The sequence below is a fragment of the Parus major genome, chromosome Z, assembly GCF_001522545.3.
Source record: "Parus major isolate Abel chromosome Z, Parus_major1.1, whole genome shotgun sequence".
NCBI lineage: Eukaryota > Metazoa > Chordata > Aves > Passeriformes > Paridae > Parus > Parus major.
Genome location: NC_031799.1, coordinates 588329 through 614203, shown reverse-complemented (window position 1 = coordinate 614203; position 25875 = coordinate 588329). Strand labels below are relative to the sequence as shown.

Here is a 25875-nt window from a genome sequence, read left to right as displayed (position 1 = left end):
CTACAGGAGGGAGTGTTTTTGTTCGTTTCACTTGGGAAAAGTTTTGAAATGAGTCTTCAGGTTTCTTCCTCTTCTTACAAAACAAAGATGTATATGCTATCAAATTTGGATAAGCTCATACACCCTCTGCTGAAGGAACAGATTTGCTGATGTATCTTTTTAGAAGTAAATATTTAGATTAGTCTTAGAGCTGAAGGATTATTTACCAAAACAGCAACTCACCACTTCATGAATGGATCGGTTGAAGCCATCATCTTCTGTAAGGATCAGCAAAATTATAAGGGCCATGTAAACATGGTGTGAATTCCTTTCTTCAACGTGATACAGAATTTCAAGAATTGGCAGAACCTTTAAGGAAGGAAAAATATGTGTATTAGTTTAGTCTTCAAATACCTCAGATACTAAACAGAGGCAGTTCTAAAGGTCCCGTGTATTGCCCTGCCCTTGACAATTCATACCAGTTCCTCCCTCTTGAAACAACCACCCCTGAGCCGTGACATACAGTGTCCAAACACCTTCCATCTGCTTTGTTTTGTATCACAAGAGTGTCTAAACAAGTGCTTTCTTGTGGTCAGAAATGGAATTTCAATCCCTGATAAATGAGATTCCCAGCCATACCAGTTACCATAATCTCCAAAAGCTGCAGTCCTCCTCTCTACACTATGGGGAAAACAGAATTGTTAAACAAGATTTTCAGCAGTCCAAGCAGGAAAACAGTTGTGTCTACCCATCTGTGCTACCACAAAGCCTGCTCTGAAAAGCCTTTCCTCATCAAACCTAGCCAAGTATATGACAGCTGAGGTGAATAGAGGCACTTTGAGACATGGAAGTTAAATCCCATTTTGGTGTGCGAAGATAATACCAGAAAGAAACCAGTTTGGGTTGGGTTAAGACTAGAAGAGGCCTGTTTTTCCAATTTTAGATAATATGCAGCCAAAGAGAACTGACTGATCATTATGATTAGAGTTCAGCCCAAGGTCTTGCAACATTTCCACCAGGATGAACAGCTTAAGCCAAACCCTTGCAATAATAACGAAAATGAGATTTCATTGCAACAGCAAGCATACCTGAATGCTAGTCTAAAGTTAATCCAGATGCAAACGTTGTCTCTCTACCAAATGAAAATTAGCTTTCTACTGGCTCGGTACAACGTGGCTTCCCTGGGCTGCAGAAATAGGCCGAAATCACAAAAAGCCCTGGAAAAAGGAACTGGAGAAAGCCCTCAGTTCCAAGAAGCTTCTAGACACCTAAAAACTTGCTGTTTTTCAAAACAGGCCAAATGCAGCTGGATGAATCATGTGAAACCTATTCTGGTGAGCAGCCAGGACACCAAGTGCTTCACAAGCCTCTGAAGTTACCAAAATGTTCTCTTACAATCAACCATCCTCGAAACAGTTGAGACATACTAAACCAGTTTCTATTAGAATGAAATGAGATTGGTCTAAATGCTGCAGGCCACAAATCCTTTTGACACATACTTTGGTCAGGGTCAAGGATGACAACAGAAGCAAAGGGAGAACATACATACAGTAATGCTTTTTATTAATATTAAATAAATATTAAAATAAAAATATTTTTAAAAAATTACACGCTGCAAACAACCTTCCCTTACCTTTTCAAAGGATCCTTCAGAAACTTCTCTCCCCAGTGGAAACTAGAGTACCATCTTTGTGTTTTCTTAATATTAGTCTTGAGTAAAGACCAGGTTTTCCCTAGAACTCCTAGTTAGCATATAGACAAAAAAATTTGTCCTTTTCCTTGTATGGGGAGAGAGATAAACATCACTGCTTTAGTCCACCATTCAAATTGTTTTTATCTCCACAACTACATGCTACCTGTCTGCAGCTTTGCAGTGTAAAAGCAGTGTCATTTCCACATCCAAGAGTTATTACAATAAGCTGGATGGAACTGGAAGCAACATAAAACTTATGAAGAATTGCATTTACAACTGGACTTTGCAGGGAGAACAACAAAAGCCTTGCTGTAGGTAACCACTGGAACAACTTCTTAGGTTTCTAGACAGATTCCAGACGGAAGCACAGAATGGTTTGGGTTGGAAGGGACCTTTAAAGATAATTGTGATTCAGTCTGGTTGTGTTAAACCCTACAAACCACTCTGGCAAAACATATTCCTTCAGAACAGTGCAAAATATCAATTCTGTCTATGCATATTAATACTAATTGTAACTGAAAAAGTCCATTCATGTCCTTATGTGCTCCAAGTCCTGCAACTGTGTTGCTGCAAACTACATTTAAAAATACATGATATTGAGACATTGCAGCCATTCCTCTACAAGCCAAGATGTGAAAGTGCTGTTACTAAAGCTCCATACTTGCTACTGAGGAGTAGTCTGGCACTCCAGACCATGGCAGTCAGTCCTCCTGTCCCAAACAAACCTCTGTTGCTTCCAAAATCTCCACTCCTTTGGCCACATTTCCCTTTCCACTCCTCTTTCAGGCTTTGCACTGTCTACACACTGGACAAAATTCAGGGAGGCAACTGGCAACTTAATTCTCTTTTATGTGCCATTTCCGGATGGAACCAGAATCAATTTATACACTTTCAATAATCTTTCCTCCTTACAACACTTCTTCCTTTGTGTATTGATTGCTGGGGTGCATACACACCTTTAGGACAAGTATTCTTGTATATACTGTTCTCAAAACAAAAACTAGTGAATAAGCCACCACTTCTATTAAAAAGTTACAATATATGATTCAATTAAAACTCTACTCATATGAAAATGTAAAATTGGAAATACTCTGGGAGATGCCTGGGAGGAGTCTTGGGTGGAGGCTGGAGGAGACAGTTTTCTTTAAAAGAGGAAGGCTTTTAGGTGGTTTCCTTGGAGAAGTCTGGGGCAGAAACCTGGGTCTCAGGTCTCTAGAAGAATTCAAAGAACCCTGGGAGATGCCTGGAAGGAGTCTCAAGTGAATCTTGGAAGTGAGATCTGGTATTTAAAGAGCAAAAACATCCCAGGTATCTTCTCTGAAGGAGTCCAGGGCTGCTGCCTGGGACCTCAGGCGTCTCAAATAAAGGTGCAAACTGCAGGAGTTGCCTGGGAGGAGTCTCAGGAGGATTCTGGAAAAGACAGATTCCTCCAAAAGAGAAGAATCTTCTCAGTTAATATTTTAATTATATTAAAATTTATCTAGACTTTCAATTGAAATACTTTTCTACACTTCTATGCTACATGCATGCATTAAAACTTTGGTACCTATCTTACAGAATGGTTTTATCCTATCCTATATTGAGAAGACAGCCACCATGTCTTTTGTATTGCTGACCCTTTTCCTCACAGTCATCACACTACCTCTACTGCACCACTACTAACACTTCTCCCTTAGGAACAGCTTTTAACTGGCAAGAAACAGCCACCATTAAAAAGTTACTTTTAATCCCCAAAACAAGTAAAATACGTAAAAACAGACACTGAAAATTGCAGGTGCTATATTCAGTCCAGGGTTGGTTTCCCCAGTAAAGTTTAAAAATACATTGTCTTTAGTAATCCACAAAATACAAGCAGTAACCTGCTTAAGACAAATTTATATGACAGGAAAAAATATTCCTGTACCATCAGCTGATAAAAATATATCATCATTTATGCTATTTCATTCCAGTCATGTTGAGCAGCAACAAAATCTCAACTCAGCAGCTAAAGCAAACACATCCAATAGCTCATTTCTTACGTGCAGAAATCTCACTGGTATATTTACCTGCAATGTTGGTGCTAATTGCTCTTTCAAACAGAAGAAGCTCAACAGTCTCCCACCCACAGACCAGAACACTTTCCTGATCAAAAAATGTGCTAACTGCACTCTATTTCACCTGTCCCACCACTTTCTGGAAGATCCCTGCGAGCACTTTGAAAAGGACAGCCAAATACTAGATGTAAACTTCTCTAACAGAAGATTCTCTAGCATCAGATATTTAATCCAGTTATTTTAAAAAATGAAGTCATGGAGGACACACAAAGATCCTATTCATTTTGCCAAGCAGAATTATAGTAAGACCAAAATAGGTTCTTTATTAACAATAAAACACAAAGTCCAACGGAAGGTGAAGGTATTTAGCTATAAGTGGCAGAGAGGGATTCATACAAATGAGGAAGTGAGCTGAGACAGTATCTGTTGTACCAGCTAAGAAAAACAAACTGTTTTAATTTACAAGTTAAACTGAAGTTGAAAAAGAGCAGAGACACATTTCAAAAATCGTTATGAAATGTTACAGATCACCTTCTGGTGATGGTTCCTGGGCACAGAAAGGGAGACAAATTAAAATGGAGGAAAACACAACGTATGGGATGCACTGAGAGCAAAGAAACAGTAAAAACCTGCAAAATCCCCTAAAGTTTAGGATGAGCTCTGAGCTGTGGACATGATCTCATATAGCACCTATATACCCTTATACCTCATTCATCCAACTGCTTCTGTACAAAGAGGCCACTGATGTACACCACATGCGTCCAAAAAGCCCCCCACCCTCATTCAAAGATCATTTTGACTCTGAATTAATGACCTTACTGCTTTAGTCCTATATCTCCGGATGGCGGGAATCAGGCTTTAGTTCTTATCATCCCTCTCCACAAGAAGAGATTCCTGTTTTTTCAAGGATTCCCCTTTATGAAGACACATACACATCCTGATACTCCCCAAGCTCTTCTCTGGCCAGCTGGAGCTAGCTTCTTAGGCCTCTCAGAGTGTTATTGTTAATTTTAAAGCAAAAACTGCCATGTTTCTCAACACTGGCCCATTTTTCAATAGACTTTAACTATTTCATGAAGTCTGGAAGTACAACACCAGAATAGTACACAGCATATCAGCACCACTCTCATCACACAGGGAAGGACAGCCAGCTCCAGTACTCAAGTCCCTTCATATCATTTTCAAGTCTAAGACTGAATTACTCCTTTCCACCACAGGACTTTAGTTAGGAGGTCATGATTTCTTTGTCCAGTAGCCCTCCCAGTTCTTTTTGGGTCTGGCTCAGCCTGCCTTACTGAGCAATTAAAACTGCTCTTCTCAGTTTGTTGCTGCTTATCCTTATCTACTGGCCCGATGAAAACAAGATTGGACAAAGATGTCAGTAACTTGTCAGCAGAGATTATAAAGAAGCAACATGAAGAGCAAAATAAGAGCAGTTTCAAATGTTGGTATGGAAAAAAAAATCAAAATACCCACAAAAAACATATTTTCAACTTTTCAGTGATCCTTTTCTGAATTTTTTCAGCTTTTCCCATGAAGTGTTTAAAGTTGTTGATAATTTCTGGGATTTTCTGACTATTTCTTTTTAGGTGATAATAAGAAAATATCTTACACTGCAGAGCATCTGAGTACCTGCATCTTGGCTTGTTTTGACAGATGCACAGCATTGTTTTTCTGGAAGCTTTACAGTGTATCTGACACCATAATTATAAAACAATGCACACACCTAATATTTACTTGTTTAGAGCAACCTGGGATAGTGGAAGGCATCCTTGCACATGCAGGGGATTTGAACAAGATGGACTATAAGGACCCTTCCAACCCAAACCCTTCTGGGATTCTATTCTGTGATTCTAAAGATACAACAAATTGTTATGGTTAGCAGCTGTTAACTTGTCATATCACACACTAGCAACCCCAAAAATTATACACGACCATTTGTTCACAGAATTCATGCAAAATGACTCAGCCCTTGCCTACATAATCTGCAGTGGACACAGGTTCAGTCTTGAATCAATTCAGCATCAACCATCTCACCCCAGTTTGCCAACAGTGTTGTCTATCAACTCCGATTTTAGCAATACATCTGCTAGAACTTGGACAGAAACCAAACTCACTCTATATCTGCCACCAAACAGGCAAGGGATCTAATTACCTGGCAAGATTTCAAATATTAAAATGGAAAGGGTCCTCTATTCTGTTACCAATTCCCCTAGACAGCCATTATCTTATTAAAGGAATGCTTTTTAATAAGTAAGATTTGTTGAAGTGGTTTGTGACATAACTAAAGTGGGGAACATAAGCTAATTTATAACCTACAAAAACCATACCAGGTGTCTGTTATATTGGCCATTAACCACAATCCTATTTAAGTGGCTAAAAAGGCACTACAGTTGTATTTCTATAAAATCTGTGAGCTGCTCCTCGAGGAGTTTCAGTCTTAGGTCAACCCTGTAAGACATTTGGCATGTTAGTTCAGTTACAGCTCATTTTGTTAACTATTACTCTTGAAAGTACAGGGCAAGCTTGTGCAACTTTTTGGCCTGAATATCCGAAAGAGATAAATAAAATAATGAACAGAATGATATCTGCTACCAGTTTCTCTACACCATGATCAGAAGTGGGCAGGTTTGACCTGGGTCATGATAGTGGCACAAAAAAAGAGAGAATCCAAGCCGGTCTTGTAGCTTTACCAGTACCACCCTTGACTGCACTGACATGTTCAGCACCACACTCCTGTGATGACAAAAATAAGTGAGCTAGAACTGGTGAATGAGTGATCCAGAATCTACTGCTCCCACTGCAGAACAGAGGCCACTTGCAGCTGGTGACACCCAAGCTTGCAGGGCCAATCCCACGTGATGAGAACAAAGGAGGCAGAGAAGGACTCACCAGATTTTCTATGTCTGTCCGTGCCAACACGTAGGTCCTCATATTGCTGTTCTGATGCAGAAGCATGTATAAGAGAAGAGTGGCTTGATCAGATTTCTGCTGCTCACATAAAGCTGTGTATAAACTGTTAAAGTTAATCTGGAAAGCGTGTGGATTTGATGATGAAAAAGCGGTATTATCTGAAATAAAGAAATAAAAGAAAATCTTTAACAAATACATTTATCATTCAGTTATTTGTTCATTTTATAGAATCTCTGGGGGAAATATTTAATACACCACAGAAAGCAAGAAATAAAAATCACCAGAGACTCTTATCACCAATGGTCATAAACCTTAACAGAGTCTCATTAAGGTTTCGTTGTGCCAAAAAGCTGAGGCTGTCCTCCCATATGAGTTTGAGTAAAACCTCCATACCTGCACAAAACATTTGCTTTTTTCATAAAACAATTTTGTCCCTCCTTATGGCTTCCACTGCTAAGAAGGAATGTGATTCCCAGGAGCTGCTGGAAGGGGGGCAGCCATAAGGTCTTCTCTGGAACCAATATATTAACAATTAACATCCAAACCCTACACATCAAACTTAAAGGTTTAGTTCTCTGGCATTAAGGTGGAGTATGTCCCATCCACCCCTTTTTGGGATGGCATGAAGGGGGGATCTGCATAGGTCAAGATTACTGTGATGTCTCAGTGGAACAGCTGTCAGGACTTTAAGAGGTGTGTGGTGGGGAGTTCGGTGGGTTGAGTGACATTGTCAGACATCCCTCAAGGTAACAGCACTTTGTTCATAATCACAATATACTCTGTGCCAGGGCTGGAAGCGAAAATAAAACAGATTTCTGTTCACAGAACCTTTACCAGTTTTAATAAAAATGTCCATCTGCACAGATCTCTAAGGTCTAGAAATTCCCTGTGGAAACAGAAAATGCTAGTACTTACAGGGGGCTTTTGAAGAACATGGAGAGTGAGAGAATTTTTACATGGGCAAATAGCCATTGTACAAGGGGGAAGGGTTTTAAACTGAAAGAAAAGATATTTAGATGAGAGATCAGGAAGAAATTCTTCCCTGGAAGAGTGGGCAGGCCCTGGCACAGGGTGCCCAGAGAAGCTGTGGCTGCCCCTGGATCCCTGGAAGTGTCCAACGTCAGGTTGGAGCAACCTGGGATGGTGGAAAGTGTCCCTGCCCATGGCAGGAGAGTTGAAACTGTTGATCCTGAAGGTCCCTTCCAACCCAAAGCACACTGCAGTTCTATGATTTTAAGCCCATATTCTTATTGAAGTTTGCTAAGTAGCTTTCAGCACAGAAGAGTGTGGCAGTCGTCAAGTATTTTGAACAACATTTCCACCCACTTTGTATGGAAAAAGTGCTTGGAATTGCTGCAGGAGCACTGCAGGAGCCCTGGCTACCAATGGTTTTGTGGGGCCCAGCAGACAGAGTGCCGGGGAGCCACTGCTCCTCTTGGCCAGGGCAAGGGGAGGACAGCTCCAGCCATTGAGCTGGAGGCAGCAGGAGGCCCTGGAGCAAACAGGACTCCCTCCTGTAGGAGCTGGGAGCCACAGGAGACACAGCCCTGCAGCTATGGAAACCCTGCCTGCCCCCAAACCATGCACCCGCAGGAGCAGCAGAGACCCCAACCTGGCCTTCCTCAATTACTGATCTGATTATGGACCAGCTGGTTTAAAACCTTCCTGCTTTGGGTAGGAATTTCCCTTTCAGAAGGAAAACCTGGATGTAGACAGAACAATTCAGTCCTTGGTGCCACAGGTGCTGAGAAGCTCCCCTTGACTTTGCAGCTTCACTTCTGAGGGTGTTTAAGCTGTGCCACTGGGACTTACAGCATGCCACTATCAGTTTATAAAAGGATACTAAAAAGTCCAGTAAAATCAAAATCTAAACAGAATTAAATAAACTTACCAGCAACACCAGCATATTCTGCAGAACATTAAACGGATAAACAGAAAAATTAAACTGTCCTAGACCACGTACAAAAAAAAAAAACCTATCCTGAATTATTCTAGTTTTGTCCAATTAAATTACAGAAATTATTTTAACAAAAATGCCAATTTTCCTTTTATAGTATATATTATGGCAGCAGCCAGCCTCTTTTTTTCACATTACTTTCCTCTTAGAAACCCCTTAGAATGTTCACAGAAATCAAATTTAAGCTCAATTACGAGTATTGCTAGTGGAAACAAGTTTCTGGGAAACAATAAGTCATTCTATCAACATACACATGTAGAAAAAATACAGCTTTTCATGCTACATTTGACACAAAATAAGTTGTTTGAAAATTTTATAATGATATATGTATACTGTGCTTTAATGAAATACATTACTGGCTACTGATGGCATGAAACAAAGTGAACCAAAATTCAACACTAAAAGAAGCTTGCAGTTTAAAGACAGAACAAAACAAAAACTTTATCAACAGTTTGATCTCAACTACCTGTAAATGGTATCCAAATAAATCAAAGAAGCATGTTAGGACTCAGAATTGTTCTTATGAGAACAATCCTCCACCTTCACAACCCAATAAATTTTCCTAGGTAATGGTGAATTAATTTAGAGCTCAACCTGGTTAAAACTTAATGGATAAAGGAATACAAAACAACCCCAGAAGAAAGTGTGTAACTCAGGATATTACTGCGGCTTCACAGGTTGTCACACAGCTCCTGAGCTCTGTGCATGGTGCCAACCTGCACAAAGCCAATGAAAGGTAACACCACACAGCTCAGACTCAGAGATTTAAGTATAGATAAAGTATACATGGAAAATGGTGGAGTCCCCATGGCTACAGGAATTTAAAAGCCATGTGGAAGTGGCACTTAGGGGCATGGGGTAGTGGTGGCTTTGGCAGTGCTGGGGAATGGCTGGACTTGGAGGGCTGTTCCAACCTAAGTGATCCTGTGATTCTGTGACAGGCACAGGCTGCACACTGAGCTATCTAGATAGAACAAGCAGTGTTAGGGCATTCCCATGTCCCAAACAAGACCCTCTGCCAGTCAGTGCCACATGGCACCTACAGATACCTGACACACCTGTCTCCTCAAAATCCAGACAAGCGGCAATACAACTATGAAACCTCCCATACATACAAAATTCAATCAAAATGCAAGTGTTTCAGTTAAACATTTTTTTCTTTTTTTGAAATACAAGAATACAGTCAGCAAACCCAGGCAGAAATTTAATTATTTATCATCTCTCCAAGGACTATGACTCCAGGACAAAAAGTGCTACAAATTTTTAGGGGACTCCTGCAGATTCTTGGATAACCAATCTACTTATCGGTTATTTTTATCTATATTTTATGAGGTTATAAAGTCACAGAACCAACAAGGTCAGCAGGAACCTTTAAGAACTTCTAGCTCAGGAAGTCAACTGGATCAGGATTATGAAGCTTTCTAGTATTTCTCAACAGAAGAAAGAAGTATTCTCCCTCTGTCCCCACCATTGAGTTAAAGCAGCTGACGAACTCCACCTCAAAACTCCCAGATAAAAAAGTGTTATTACTGCTCTTCCATTCATGTGCTGGAAAGACAACCAATCTTGGAAAGAGAACCTCTAAGCAATCACTGCATCTTAAAACTCTATTTCACCCGTGCAGGCTCAGAAGTAAGAACAGATACAAACCTTGTGTGTTCTTGAAGGACATGATGGCTTGCCTGTATGGATTTGGGATGTCTGGAGCATCAGTCAGGTTGGCCAGGACCAGCAGCAGCAGCAGGCTCTGGCTGGCCAGAGGGGAGCACTGCTCCAGCTGTGCCGATGCTTTGCTGCCCACCCCACCCAGCGTGAACACTGTCCACAGGCCAGCTGCAGAGAAAAAATAACAAATAACAGGTTTGGTCATATTTTGGTCGCATTTTAATAAACAAGGCTATTTTAGATAGTGGGTTTAGATTAGATATTGGAACAAAATCCTTCCTGGGGGGGTGAGCAAGCCCTGGCACAGGGTGTCCAGAGAAGCTGCAGCTGCCCCTGGAAGTGGCCAAGGCCAGGTTGGACATTGGGGCTTGGAGCAACCTGAGATAGTGGAAGGTGTCCCTGCCCATGGGAGGGGTTGGAACTGGGTGGTCTTTAAGGTCCTTCCAGCCAAACCATTCTCTGATTCCGCAATTGTACATTGTGCATGTACAGCTCCAATAGTAACCCATAATGCATAAAGCCAATGTAATGTCCCTGAAGGCTGCTTGAAAAAACTTTCATCACACTACCTAAACTTCGATGATATGACCTCAAATGCAGAGAAATTTTCACACTTACAGCACTAACAAGAATTAACTTCAATACCAAGCTACTGCATTTGAAACTCTGTTCCTAATTACAGTGTTGGTGAAACTAGATGACCAGCTACATACCCAAATTACTTATTAAATACTGATTAGAGAAGAAGGAGCTTCAGAGGAGGATTAAAGGACTCCCCTCATCCCTCTCTAGCAAGTCCATTCATCCTTATACCCTTGCCACTGCTCATGGGATTGTATTACAGCATTGGAAAAAAACTGAGAAAAGCAACAAAATTGAAACAGGGATGCTGCAGACTCAGCATTATTGGAGCACAAAGTCAGAGGAAAGGACAAAACCTCCATGGTTATCACATCTGGGCTCTTGATACATTCATTCCAAGGGGATAAGGAGCAGCCCCTCCCAACAGTATTAGATTCATCCCCAAATGCTTGCCTAGCAGTTTGTATTTTTTAGTGCATCTTGAAATTTTATGGCAGAGACTAAGCATTTCATCAAACTGTTAATTTGAAAGGTCAAAGCTTTGAGTTATACAGGAAAAAAAAATAGTAAGTTCTACTTTAAAAAAGGTTCATCCTTATTTTCTCTTTTAATCAATGCCTAAATCAAGAATTGATTACAACACACCTTCTTAAAGAAAACAGACAAATTAAAAAGGTTTCATTTTCAATCTTCTAGTCTGCAAGACTCAAGGTGCAAATGATAAAAACCTGTAAGCCATTTGAATGCAAAACATTAAAGTATAACCAATTAAAATAATTTCAACTTCTCTTAGCCCTACAAAATTTCAAGCCACTCAATGACAATTTTTCTTCTAATGTAATTATACAGTCAGCTTATGTAAAAAAACAATGCCCCCTCATTAGGACAATTGCAGGGCAATTACTGCCATGTCATGGGCAAGGCAACTAATGCCACTCAGTGTTAAGCAGCTTGAGAGAGTTCTTATAATAAAAAGTACTATAATTGCAGCCTTCTTAGCAAAACTTTCATGTTACATTAATAACCCTTTATCACCATGTTTTTCATCACTGTTCTTATCAGAATGAATCATGGTGACCATGAAGTTTTTAAGCTCACATGAGTTAACCGGAGAGCTAACACGCAAAGAAACTATTTCTGAAACCCTGAAACAACTGTACAATTATCACATGTAAAATGATAATATATAATATATTAAATAAATTAAAATTAATATTAATTAATATGTAATACATATTAAATAAATTAAAATTATAATTTTTAAACTTTAATGTAGTTTTTGTTTTTAATTTTCTACCACCCTATCCTTCTGTGGCTGCCATCTGCCATTACTATGTCTTTCCTCAACAGTTAGGAAAAGAGAGATATGGCAAAAACACCTGTTATTAATCTGAATCTTCCATCCGGGAGAATGAGGTCACTCTGTCTGATAAAAATCTGCACATTAATACGGGACCTAAGTAATCACCTGAAGTTCTCTTGTGTATTGACAAGTCCTTCAGAAAACCAATCCCAAGTAACAGGTTCATAACATTCATTTCAGTTACAAGAGCACTGTCACATTAGGGGCTAAGTATTGGCTGATGCTTCCAACACACTCAAATTAAAATCATTTTAAAGGAAAATATTTTTCTGATCATGAAGAGCAGCTTAAAAATGCTAAATAGGTAAAGAGCCTGGGAGGACAGAGGGACAGGAAGTTTCTAGCTGTATGTAGGAGCATTTTCACAATATCTGAAATACTACTTTGTTAAACCTAATTTTATATTTATGCATATTTCAAAATTAAAAGACTATATTTAACTTCTTTAACACAGTAACAAAAGTAACTAAAACAAAGTAACTTATGCCACACTCCCTTAGAGCTTTCCTTACTATATTCTTTTCAGATTCTGAAGAAGAATAGACACTGATACAGTGTGGACAGAATAATATTTTAGATTCTGCTTCTTCAGAACACCACAGGAAAAAAAAAACGCAGAATACAAGGAAGAAAATTCCATGTTTAAAAGGGATGAAGGCCAGGTTGGACAGGGCTTGGAGAACGTGGGATAATGGAAGGTGTCCCCACCCACGGCAGGGGTTAGAACAAGATGAGCTTTGAAATCCCTTCCAACCCAAATCATCCACGATTCCATGAAAACTCCTGTAAAAGCCAACAGGATATCCATAGATGGCTGCAACAGTACTAGTTCTGCCTGCCATCATTACAGGCATGAAGAGAAATTTGACTAAATGTTTCAATATATAGATTGGATTTCTTTCATTTTGAGGTTTTTTATTTTACTTCTATCCTCTTGTCACTTTTTTATATATCACAAGATAAATACAAATTCCAGATGTTTTTGTAAAGCTTTCTACATCTGGAAGGTGGTAAAGATAAGCTAGGCTTCTCAAAACTGAACCACTAAACTGTGAAAAGGAGGGAAGGATAGATTACCTGAAATAGCATCATGAGGCAAACTGCTTCTGAAGATTTATAAAATCTTGAAAAGGCTCTACAGTACCAAATACTACCTTTCTGGTCCCAATTATAAAGCTGATGAAGTCAACAATCCACAACCCTAAAAGAGTCACTTCAACATTGCTGTAGTTTAACAGCACACAGCCAATCACTCTCTTCTCTCTCACGAGATGGGGAAGAGAACTGAGAGAAAACACAACACTCATGGGTTGAGAGGAAGGCAATTCAATAGGACTGAAAAAGAAGGGAAAATGATGATTATAATAATGATGATAAAAGAATATACAGAGGAAGTGATGCACAGTGCAGTTGCCCCCCAGTTTTACTGCTCAGCATGACAGAATATGGGATATCCCTTCAACCAGTTGGGTCAGCTGTTCTGAATGTATCCCTTTCCAGCTCTTTGTGCCTTAAGGAAACTTGAAGCTCAATCCATTCTAACGCCTGCCATGTGCAGGGACACCTTCCACCATCCCAGGTTGCTCCAAGCCCTGTCCAGCCTGGTCTGGGACACCTTCCAGGGATCCAGGGGCAGCCACAGCTTCTCTGAAAAACCCGTGCCAGGGCCTGCCCACCCTCACAGCCAGGAATTTCTTCCTAGATTATAAGAAGGTGACAAGTCCTTGACTCAGCATAAGCGTGACTTAGCAACAACTAAAATGTCAGGGTGATATTAACATTACCCAGCACTGCAACTCTATCCAAGCTGAAAACAAGACAAACATTGAGGTATTTGGATCATTTATTTCATTTATACAGTTTACTGTTTTCTGCAGAATACTTTCAGTTGAGTATCTCTAATATTTGTCCATCACTTCTAACTGTGTCCAGCTCTGGGCTCTCCAGTACAAGAGAGACATGGAGCTCCTGGAGGGGCTCCAGTGGAGAGTGACACATATACTGAAGGGCCTGGAGCATCTCTGTGTCCAGGAAAGGCTGAGGGAGCTGGGGCTGCTCAGCCTTGAGAGGAGCCCCAACTGAGAGGAGCCTCAGCCCTCGTTGTCCCTGGGTGTCTCTGGGTGTCCCTGGGTGCAGGGAGGTCAGAGCAGAGCCCAGGCTCTGCTCCAGGGTCCAGCAATGGCACCAGAGCAATGGGCAGGGACTGAGCCCACAAACTGCCTGTGTACAGGAAGAACAACCTCTGCCCTGAACAGAGACCAGAGAGGGGAGGAATCTCCCTCACCGGGGTATTCCAGACCCTTCTGGGCACAATCCTGTGCCATGTGCTCTGGGATGGCCCTGCTGGAGCAGGGAAGTGGGGTCAGATGTCCCACTGTGGGCCCTTCCATCCTGACCAGCTCTGGGATTCACTGATATAATTTTATTCCTTGACTCAGTCCCACATGGAACCACACTGCTAGAAGTCAATTGGAGAACTGTAAAATTCTCCCAATTATTTCTGGGAAATACTTGAATACTTTACTAAGGAACTGCCTGCTTTTATCTTAAAAAACAGATTAACAGATTCATTTTTGCCCTTTGCTTACACCAAACTAGCCACCACAGATTTTTCTCCCCTGTTCATACAACTCTATGTAAGGCAGAGCAAGAAAAGCAGGTCATAAGAGCAATGTTATTTTGCAACAGAGAAGCTGAGATTATTCTGTAAGATGGCTGGAAACATAGTTTACAGTCATGAAAATAAACCCAGGACTTTAATCTAGTTTGACAGTCTGTGAAACAACACTTAATGGCCAAATGAAGTTATGACACAATCATCAAAACAGAGCTTTCTTTCACCTGACTGTTGCTTGATGCAAATACAACTCTGCAGAAATCTCTGCTTAATGCCTCTGTTACACAATGAGATACAAATAAGGTTCATGTTTGTACCTACTTCAAGAAAGTTTAAACGTGCTTATTTATAGTTTCACAGTAATAAGAATAATTTCAAAGTTTGACTTTGAAGACATTTTGAAACCAAGAGCACAGAAGGTACTTTAAAAACCCATTACACTCATATAAAGCATTACATCTTACAGTCAACTTCTAACACTGTCTACCATTATTTTAAGTCAGCAGATCAACCGACTGTGAGCTATAATTGATTTTTGAGCTCTCTTGGATTAGTTATTAAACTAGCTGTAATTCTTCTGCAAAACATATTATTCACCTTTCAACCTTCAGTGTCAAGGCTAAAAAGACAAACTCTCTGACTTCTCATGCTGGACAGAGCATTAAATTAATGTTGAGGAAATTAGAGTTACTTATTTCCAAGTTTCTTTCTAGGAAATTATTATTGTTTGGGTTTTTTTTAATCTAATAGTAGCTCAAAAATTCAATTAAAGTAATCACTGAACTACAACCTTTCCTTTGAACATCTTTCATTGCGTTTAAATACAGGCATTAAATTGCAATTAATACTGGCAAAGGCTTTTTGAGTATGGTCCTGTCTCTCCTCACTGGAGCTTGGTAGAAGGGCAGATCCTTCCCTCATTCCCCATCACATAACCCACATCCTCTCAAACATATTTAGCATCCTCCTAATGACTTTTTCATTACTTTCGAAAATATTTTGCCGAGGGCACCAACTTGAGGTGCTTCCCCAGGCTGGTTTAGAGACTGAATAAGACAAAACAAGAGTTTGAGTAGACATGAAGATCTTCAAAAGGTCTCTTGATCTCCCCCTGTCATTTTGACATTTCCAAAACAACAATCCTGCTCCCTTCTTGCAAAAATGGAAAGAACACAAATAGATGAGGCTACAGAAGCTGGCAAAGCCAGTGTTAAATATCAGAAAGAAAACTGAATCACAATGAAAAAGCCCAAAACAGAACAGATCTAACTTATGGTTAGTAATACATCCAAGTCCTAGCTCCACATTCTGCTTTCCTATTTCTGAAACTTTCAGCATCCAGAAGATGGTTCAATACTGTAACAGCATCCAAGGCATCACTAAATAGAGATGATGAAGAATTGAAGCAAAAGTGATTTTCATTACATCTAATTGATACCATCATGTAGTTCCTCCACCAAAACCAGTAAATAACGTATTATTAAAAAACATTACAATTACTGTTTAATTCTTATTACACTCAAGCAGCAGCACTGGGAACTTGAGTGTTGTTTTTTTAACGCTTATTATGTGTGTCACATTTCTTAAGTCAATTCAATAGTTCTCACACTGTGGTCTGAAGAACACTTTCTGGTGGCCCATGGAGAGCTGGCAGTTCACGTTGTGCTGGCTCTTGTCCTTGTTTCCAGCTGCTACATTGTGTTAGAAGAAAGCTAAAAATACATAAATACTTTCCTACGATTACTTTTCCATGCAAGTAATTTCTCAAGTTGCCACAGGGATGTTATGTGATAATGAATGGGAGAGGAGAAAGAGGTCCATGGAATCGTGAACAGGGATCACTGAGGCAACTGCTGTATCAGGGGTATTTTATACTTTCTAAAGCACATCTTCAACATCTCACATCTTTAGTAGAGGAACTTAAACCCAAATTGTGAGGAACCCAGGGTACACTTGCTATAAAACTTGACTATAAAAACAGCAGCTACATTAATTTTAAGGAAGTCCCACTGCAGATTTGGGAGGATTCATTGCAGAAAGAAACTAGCAAAGCTGAAGTATAGGAAATACGGAATCATTTTTACATGGTTTATGAACCTGCGTGTTAAATATTCCACTCTCGAGCAACATTTAACTCATCTGTAGCATAAATACACTGATGTACACACAAACTACAACCTGTGACTGAAAAAGTCAATCTGGTGACTGCAGGCTTTTTAGCAAAATTGTAAAAACTCAGAGGCACAAAAATGGCTGTCCTAAATACAGTAACTTCTTGTTTGCAGTCACTTTTCAATTGCAATAACTTCTTCAACTGACACAAGTTCTCATAAATGATAGGCTTTTGTATCATTTCACCTGGCATGGTAATATACATGGCAAAAAAAAATAAATTAAATTTTCATCAATATTTTTTATGGTCTTCATTGTTCAGCATTGGACTAACTAATTAGGATTAACCTAAACTAGCTTGAGAATTTCTACAAACAGCTATAAATGAATAGTTTCTGGATGTCACCCAGTATAGCAAAATAAATTTGTATTTTAAATACAAGTAGGCTAGCTACTTTCTAAGTCATCAACAGGCTGCAGAAAGAATTCACTTGTGGGAGACACTAAATTAAAAAGCATTTTGAGACTACAGCTATGTATCAGTCCATCTTCACTCCATTTCTTGTCTGGAACACAGGAATGGCAGATGATGTGTATCAGAGTAAATGTGTGATCACTTGGAACTGCATATTCAGGCTTAAAATCCCATCGAACTACCACTCAGTCCTTAGTGCAAGGTCAAAGCCACATAATTTACACAGATGATTGCCATGGCTTTATTTCAGGTGCTGTGTTATATTTCACCTGTTTTACTACTATATTTTAAGTATTTAATTCCTAAATACTACAGGAAAGTGACTGAAATGCTATAGAAAGATTAAGTGCATGTTTTAGATTACTTCTTTAAATGTTAAAAAGAATTATAGAAGTGATTTAAAAACCAAGTTATTTTCTTCTCAACAAATCACTGCAACAGAACAACTGCTCTATATTTCATAGATTTCAACTGGCTCATTGAAATACATGACTGAGTATGACTTAATTGTTTGAGGGTTTTCACACCTAATAACACTATTGTAAAGGAGACCAGTATTTCATCCTCCCTGCCAAGAACAGCAGAAGGTAGTTGTTTCTGTGGAGCCAAGCTCTGCAACACCAGCTCCCTGGCTGCCCCACTCCTGGTCACAGCCTCTCCAGAACAGCCAAGCTCATGTCTCTGTGTACCCACACACTTCAGATACATCCCAGGCTCTTGACTTTTTGATGTCGCTGGTGCTCCCAGTGCTGCAGCAGGACAGGAAAGCCACAGGGAATGGCTGGGGTGGAGGAGCCACTGGGGAAAGACAGCCCAGGAAATCTCCACATAAACCCTCCAAAGCTAGAGAAGCACTGATGAGTTTGAGGTGCCCGGGGCCGTGATGTCATTAACACACTCTGGAAGCAGCTCTTCAGGAAATGAATCATGGAAGCAAGTGAAATGCAAAGATGAATTAGGTTACTGTATCCATTCCCTATCTATGCAACACTGTTCCCCCCAATACAGCTTGTTATTCCATCCAGTCTAATTTTAAGGGACTAGTAATGGAGCTTGAACCACGTCCTTTGGGAAGTGTGTCCATAATCTAATAATCCTCAATGTTAAGATTTTTCCCCTAATACTCAGCTAAACATTACTTTGTTCAGCTTCATCTACTTATTCCTTTAAGTGGTTCTATGTAATACCATAAAACATTTCTGCCCCAGTTCAGTGTTTACAGCACTTAAATAAAAGACATAGTCAGGTCTCCTTTGTTGCCCAGCCAAATTACATACACACATTTTTCTTTCCTTTCTTTTAAAGTCTTTTCCAGTTTGCTTCCTGCAATTAATCCCAGCTCCGATACTTTGCACAACCTTTCAAATGTCATGGAACTGAAAAAGATTGCAAACAGTAAATTGCATAGATTGATAAATAAGCATATCCTTCATTTCACTACAAAAACAGTGTTTATTTAATTTTAAACCATTCATCTTCATTCATCTCAGGAGATCTTTACTGTGAAATCCAAAGTGATAGAAGCTTTCCTCAGGGCAGGAACCCCATCTTCCCCATCATTATTACGCTTTGGTTTTTTTTTGAACTTTAAAATAAGGAGACAATCATTTTCTCCCAAGATCATGAAACTCAGCTGCAGACTTGCATCCTCATAAAAGCTCTTCAGCACAGGGGAATCAGAAATGCATAAAGACACCCCAAAAAAGTATTTAATCTGAAAAACTAAAAAAAAAACCTTCAAAAACAAAGTCAATATGTGTAAACTCAGTAAAATAATATACACACACACACATATGTATTATTAACAGTTGGACTTGATGATCTTCGAGATCTTTCCCAAACTTGATGATTCCATGATAAATGATAAATTTAACACTTCCAGATGGGGTCTATCTCTCTTACTGGCCCAGAGATGCTGAAGCACAGAATAGCTCTGTTAGCTGGAAATCCCTGATGACATTTTTATTATATGTAATTGGAACATGAGTAGTAGACATACCTTGAAGAATTAAGTAAAGAAAATTACATAACATACTTCTGAATCAAAGGCCAAATAAGCCTGGGAATAACTCTAATAAACTATTAATTCACTTTTAGAAATGTATTAAAAATAACTGCAGGAGAGGAACATCTTAAGAAAGGAATCTTCACATTTTTATTAGCCCAACTCCTGGCCTGTTGCTGGCAATACCTATTTCAACTCCTTTGGACAGAAGTGATACAATTTCTGACATGGAACAATATTCCTGCGGCACATTTGAAGACTGTCCAGTATAACTGAAGCTGCAAATGTGACCACAATATCTAGAAAAAATAAATAAAGGTTTTATGGTATTATACAAGAGCACAATACCACAGTATTATGACTACTTGGAACCCAGGAAACTAAATGCAAGCTTGAAGAGAGTGAGAGAGAGGAAAACAAATGAGAAATGTGGGAAAAACTGCAAATCCACCCAGTGTTGGATTTAATTTTAGAGGAATTGTCTGACTCAGTCCTCTATCAACCTTGGAACAGCAAACATCACGCCAACAACAAGTTCACATAGAGACATGAAAAAGGAGTTGTTGAATGGTGGGGTTTGGGGGAGAGAAGGTTAGTTCTTGGAGGGATTTTGTTCAGGTTGTTATTTTAAAATGTTTTTGTTTGTTTATTTTTTGTTTTAAATAGAAAAAAGTCCTCTGACTTTTGCCCAGGGTACCATCCCGGTACTTTATTGTTCTTGTTAGAATGCAAGGGAGCACAGTGAATGAGTGTAATTCAACCAATTGTAGAACTTCCAGTAATCTCTTCTATTGACTCTATCAGGCAAAATATGAGGCAGAAACAAACACAGAAACATGTTACAAAACAACCATCTTGGCAGTATTGTTTTTAAATCATGCTAATCAGGGTATCGATATTAACTAATGCTTTTGATGTAGGACCCTCAGGAAGATTTCATCCTCACACATAGTGGGAAGGGGGAAGAAGAAATCCAAACAACCAATGAAAGAAATGACCTGTAAAGTTGCTAGGCAGGTCAAGGCATCCAAGAAATTACTTTTCCTGAGCTGTTTGAGATTTTTGTATCAGCTAGTGAGTTTAGCACACCGTTCCTGTAGGCTTGTTGCGACTGCAGGCACTCAATTCACCTGTTTCTTGTGGCATGAGAGGAACAAGGAATAGCTAGCACAGCAAAGTCAGCATAGACTTGCTGCTTCCCTCCTAGACCTAAGTTTTACTCCTCCAAATTTGTGAAGCACCTCACCACTGGTATCTGCAGCAATTCCAGACACCTTCTCTATCAGCCTTCAGGAGAGCATTCAAAAACAATTAAATAGAACTCCTAATGTAAGCACAGCTGAAAAACTCAGTTACACAGCTTAGGAATACTCTGTCTGCCACTCTTATTCCTGAGAAGACATGTTCACGCTCCTTGGAGGCCTGCCACATCTCCGCAGAGCAATGGGCATGTTATTTTTTAACCCAGCATGTCCCTACTTTTCCTTTAAGAGGAACATTTTGTTTCTGTGAGGTAACTTCTTCCTCTACACTACCTGCCACTCCAAGGACAAAGAAAACTCTAAGTGTTAATTCTCTTGCTCGAAACCTGGTCCACCAGCAACTGCATGGAACAGGGAAGGCCCCCACTAGACCCTGGAAGAGGCTCATGGAGCTCACGAGAGGTGCTGCATCCCGAGCCTCACTGGCACGACACTCCGTGGAACATGCTTCATGAAAACTCAAACATTCAGACAATTTTACTGCCAGTTTTTCAACAAGTTTCTGCTCAATGTATGCAAACTGCAAGTTTTGGGACCTTGTAACTTGGCCAGATTTAGTAAACTTTAAGGGGGATTGTAAATGGCCCATCTCTATCCACAGCTTCACTCCCCTAAGTCCCACTTCCCAAATCTCAAGAGCCTTTTCCAAGGCATGAAGGCTCTAAAACTCCTCAATAAAACAGATGTAAGAATTTAGCATTGGTTAAGTAACATTTTTCCCTAACCTCATTCTCAGAAACAGAAGAACTGTTTTCAATTAAAGCAGTGCCAAAAGATTTAAAAAAAAAAAAAAAAGAAAAAAAATCTAAAAAAAAGCCTAAGGAAGATACTCAGCATGAAAAGTTTCATGACAAACAACTGAAGTCTGAAAAAAAATTATGAGCAACTGAAAATTGGATTTCACTACAGAAAGTGCTCTATAAGCTTATCTTGAGGCATCAATACCAGCTCCAGCCATATGAACATTATTAAAGTGGCAGTTTTAATGATGAAGCATTGAGGAAAGCAGCAGCGCTGAGGAATGAAGTCCTACCCCCAGAACAAGCATGCCACAGGCAAAACTTTTCATTATCTTGACTAGCAGAAAATGCCTCCTCAGCTGAAAGAACCCAGTGTCCCTGCTCCCTCTCAGAGCGGGGCGTGAGCTCCTGCCAAGGCTGACGAGCTGTTTTATGTCAGCACCTGCCCTTTGGCTCCGCTCTCGGCACTGACATCAACTCCAGCGGCATCAGACAGGAACACGTTTCTGTCACCAGACACCACGGCTGGAGACACACCAACAAAACAGGGCTGCAACTCACGGAACACTGTTTGAAGCCCTCTCATGGATCCAACACTGAATTGCCTCTCTTTTTGGGTCGATGGCCAGTGTGGAGGGAATGGAATGGTGTAGGGAAAGGTTTTGGTGTGTCAGATTTACTGACTACAAAAACAGAACACTATGGGGGGAGAAAAAGGCTGACTAAGTATTACTGACTCTGTCTGCCTATTTTTCCCCAGCAAAAACTGATAGTTAACATTGAAATTATACAGAAACATGTGCTAACACTCATCAACTTTACTATTAAAGACTAAAATTACATATATAGTATTGCAAAAGTGTTCATTCTACATACTGATTTTTCAATTTATGGAATGAATTGCATAAAGATTTGCATTTATATGAAAAAAATATATTTAGAGGCACTTTATTTTTTCTCTAGCACACACATTCAGTTCCGTAATATTTCATCTTCAGTACCCAAAAATGTTTTTACCACGGGACAAGGGATTCCTCTGGGCTTTTCCTGTTCCTAAGCATTTTGTAATAGTTCCAAGCCATAAAGGGAAAATAATCTTGGTCTCTGGGAGCAGAGTTAGGAAACAGTGAGGATAAACCATTCCTGCCTCTCTGCCATCACCTACAACACGGGCTATGCCCATGCCTGAGAAAGAGGAGTTAATGTACATTTTTAATATAACGTACAAAGCAATTCTCATTCTGTATGAGATCAATCAAGGAGTTAAAAAAGCAAAGCTGAGCAACACAATTGCCCAATTGCCCACAAGGGTGACAACCTGGCACCGCCACCTTCAGATTTCCACGTAGATCTCACTTGTGTGGAAGCTATATGGCAATCCCAAGGTACCCCAGGCAAGCCCTATGACGTAGACAAGCTTTGTGAGCCTCCATCAGCAGCAGCTGCCCCCTGTGAAGACACATCCTTTTTAGGCTACCAGGTTTTGAGTAGATAATTTGAATACTGTAATATTTTTGTATAAAACATTTCTGCTATCCCAAATGTTCAGAAAATCACCCAATGATTTGTGTGGAAAAGGACCTTCAAGACCATCTCATTCCAAAACCCTGCCTGCAATGGGCAGGGACAGCTTCCAGTGTCCCAGGCTGCTGCAAGCCCTGTCCAGCCTGGCCTTGGACACTGCAGGGATCCAGGGGCAGCCCCAGCTGCTCTGGGCACCCTGTGCCAGGGCCTGCCCACCCTCCCAGCCAGCAATTCCTTCCCAATATCCCAGCTGGGCCTGCCCTCTGGCACTGGGAAGCCATTGCCTGGGTGCTGTCCCTGCAGGCCTTGTCCCCAGTCCCTGGGCAGCTCTCCTGGAGCCCCTTTAGGCCCTGCCAGGGGCTCTCAGCTCTCCCTGGAGCCTCTTCATCCTGGAGCCAGGATGAAACTCACTCCACATTCCTACAACAACTACTCAGTAAACTTTATGGAAAATCACAAATGCCACCGAACTGTTTGGCACGAGCTAACAGCAGGGTCTTGTGAGCAGGCCTTTTGCAAAACAATTACAATTAGCAAGATAAGACAATGAGAAACACCTATGTGCTTTATTTATATCTTATAAAATCACCTGAAATTGTTTGGTAAGTGGGAATCCTAAGCACATTATCACATGCAAACAGCATGTTTTATTAACCTTGAAGCAAGGCCCAGCAGTTAAAACATGAGGATAAAGATCAGGACATTGGAATTTTATTCCCAGCTGCAATGTCAACTGATTGTGCAATTTTAGCCAAGCTTCAAGCATGTTATTTCCTCTTTTTCCCCTATCTATAAAAATGAGAATTTTCTACTTAATAAGGGCCTTTACATCCTGATGCCCTTGGCCTGAATGTGCGCTGTTCCTGAGCTGATGTCCCAATTTCCTAAGAGATCTCTGACCCACTGAAGAGAGTCAGAGCAGATTATATACACACTGGGACTGATTACACACTCATTGTATATTTACATAAAACTAGCTAATGATACAGATATATAGAACATACTCAATTATACAGATATAATTGTACAGATACATAAAAAGACAGATATTCTCTTGACAGATCCTCTCAGAATGACAATTGCAGAGAGAAGCAGTTCAATAAATGTAAACTATTCAGGCTGAAATTAGAAGCCAGCAGTGAATTAGATGGATAAACCTGATGCCAGAATTGAAATTATGCAAGCCAAAACAGTTATTTCCTAGGAATATTTTTATATTTTGTATTATCTACATTTCTACATATACGTTTGCTTTAATGTATTTACATCTGTCATATTTGTATATGCTGTATATACATCTTATAAAACCACTTCAAGTTGTTTAAGTAGGAATCTTACAAATTATCACACAAACAGTATAACTGTAATAGTAAACAGTATAACAGTAGACTCCTAACTAAATGTCATATTGATATAATAAAGTCTAGATTTATGAAACAATTTATTCTCATATGTAACTCATCTGCTTCATTTTTATGTTTCTAGGTATTTTGATACCTAGATCATATATTTTTGTATAAATACACTAAATATATAGATACAGTACACTGGGTCATATATATTTATATTATTAAATGTAGGTACGTTCATATTTTCTGTATAGTCTGTATTTTATTTTATTTTATAGTTCTTCTATTATATACATACACATCCACACACAGAACCAGTGAGTACCAAATAACTGTCAAATGCTGTGGCGTCTACATCTCTCATTCTTGAATTAATTTGATCCAGATTTACCTTCCAGCTGAGAGTAAACTGCTGAAACCTTCTACTGCTGAAACATCTATCTACTTTATTTTCTTTTGCAGACAAGAAAAAAAATCTTCGTCCCAAGGCCATGATGTGGCTGCCCCATCCCTGAAAATGACCAAGACCAGGCTGGATGGATCTCTGAGCAATCTGGTCTAGTGGAAGGTGTCCCTGACCATGGCAGGAGGGTGGAACAAAATGATTCTTAAGGTCTCTTCCAACTCAAGCCCTTACAGGATTCTACAATTTCTATGATCTGATTTTTTTCCTAAAAACAAAAACCCACACCAGTCTTCCACATAGATACATCCACAATTCGTAATTCAAATGCTTTAACTATAAAACATTCAGAAGATTCTTCCAGTTTCCAAGTTTCTTATCAAAGTGGAATTTACTTTCCTTGTTAGCAATTTCAGGATAGCACTTGCCCTAAAGATTAAGAAACTGGTAAGAAAACAGGTTCAGCTTAAGAATTCCTAGGTGGCAACAAGACAACTTCAAGTCACCATATGAGGGCTTAGAGGGGATGTCTCTGTTAGAGACGCTGAACAGACAAAGAAATACCATCACTCAACTACGGAGAAAGAAGACTACTAAATGTAAAAACGTAAAAAGATTACGTCTTTTCCAAATCAGGGAAAAAAAGACATATATGAGCTTTGGCAAGTTCAATGTTAAACCAGACTGAGTTGAGCCAAAAGTAACTTGGGAACAGCCTGCTAAAGGTATAAAAATCAACAGCAAAAGCTTTTCCAAACAATCTGACAGCTCCTCAAGGAGGCCAACAAGCCATGGAGGCCTTCAGGGAGAACCCTGGGAAGGTCAGGCTCTGGCAAATGAACTACTCTGGGTGCACTTCCCAACATTTTCTGCTCCCTCCATCAACAGATCTGATACATGACCAGCAAAAGCAGCAACTGCTGTGGTGTCCTCCCTTGGCAACAGGTCCCCTTCAGCACCTGAAGGCTCTGCAGAAGCCCACAAGGTGAGGGGCTAATGTGTATATCCCAAACACCAAGAGCTGGATAGCTGTGGAGCCAGCCAAGAACCAAGATCAGTTGTTGGGAACAACAGCCAAGGCTTGCTGGTCAGAACATGTATGAGAAAGACCAGGATGTGGCTGAAGAAGGGGCCATATGGAGGCAGTGCAGCACTTTTTGAGGACAAACACCCTTCCCTTCCCTTCCCTTCCCTTCCCTTCCC

The 25875-nt window shown here is 40.0% G+C and overlaps 1 protein-coding gene across 14 annotated transcripts in view; it reads right to left on the bottom strand.

Moving 5' to 3' along the window:
- The window catches only part of DYM (dymeclin), a 210324-nt gene that overhangs the window by 121971 nt on the left and 62478 nt on the right, over window positions 1-25875 (bottom strand). For all 14 annotated transcript variants that reach the window (XM_015653511.3, XM_015653512.3, XM_033511405.1 and 11 more), the window contains 3 exons: window positions 10226-10408; window positions 6598-6776; window positions 223-348 (listed from right to left, as the gene is read on the bottom strand). In XM_015653511.3, coding sequence (XP_015508997.1) covers window positions 223-348; window positions 6598-6776; window positions 10226-10408 — 488 coding nt within the window. The remainder of the gene's footprint in view (window positions 1-222; window positions 349-6597; window positions 6777-10225; window positions 10409-25875) is intronic.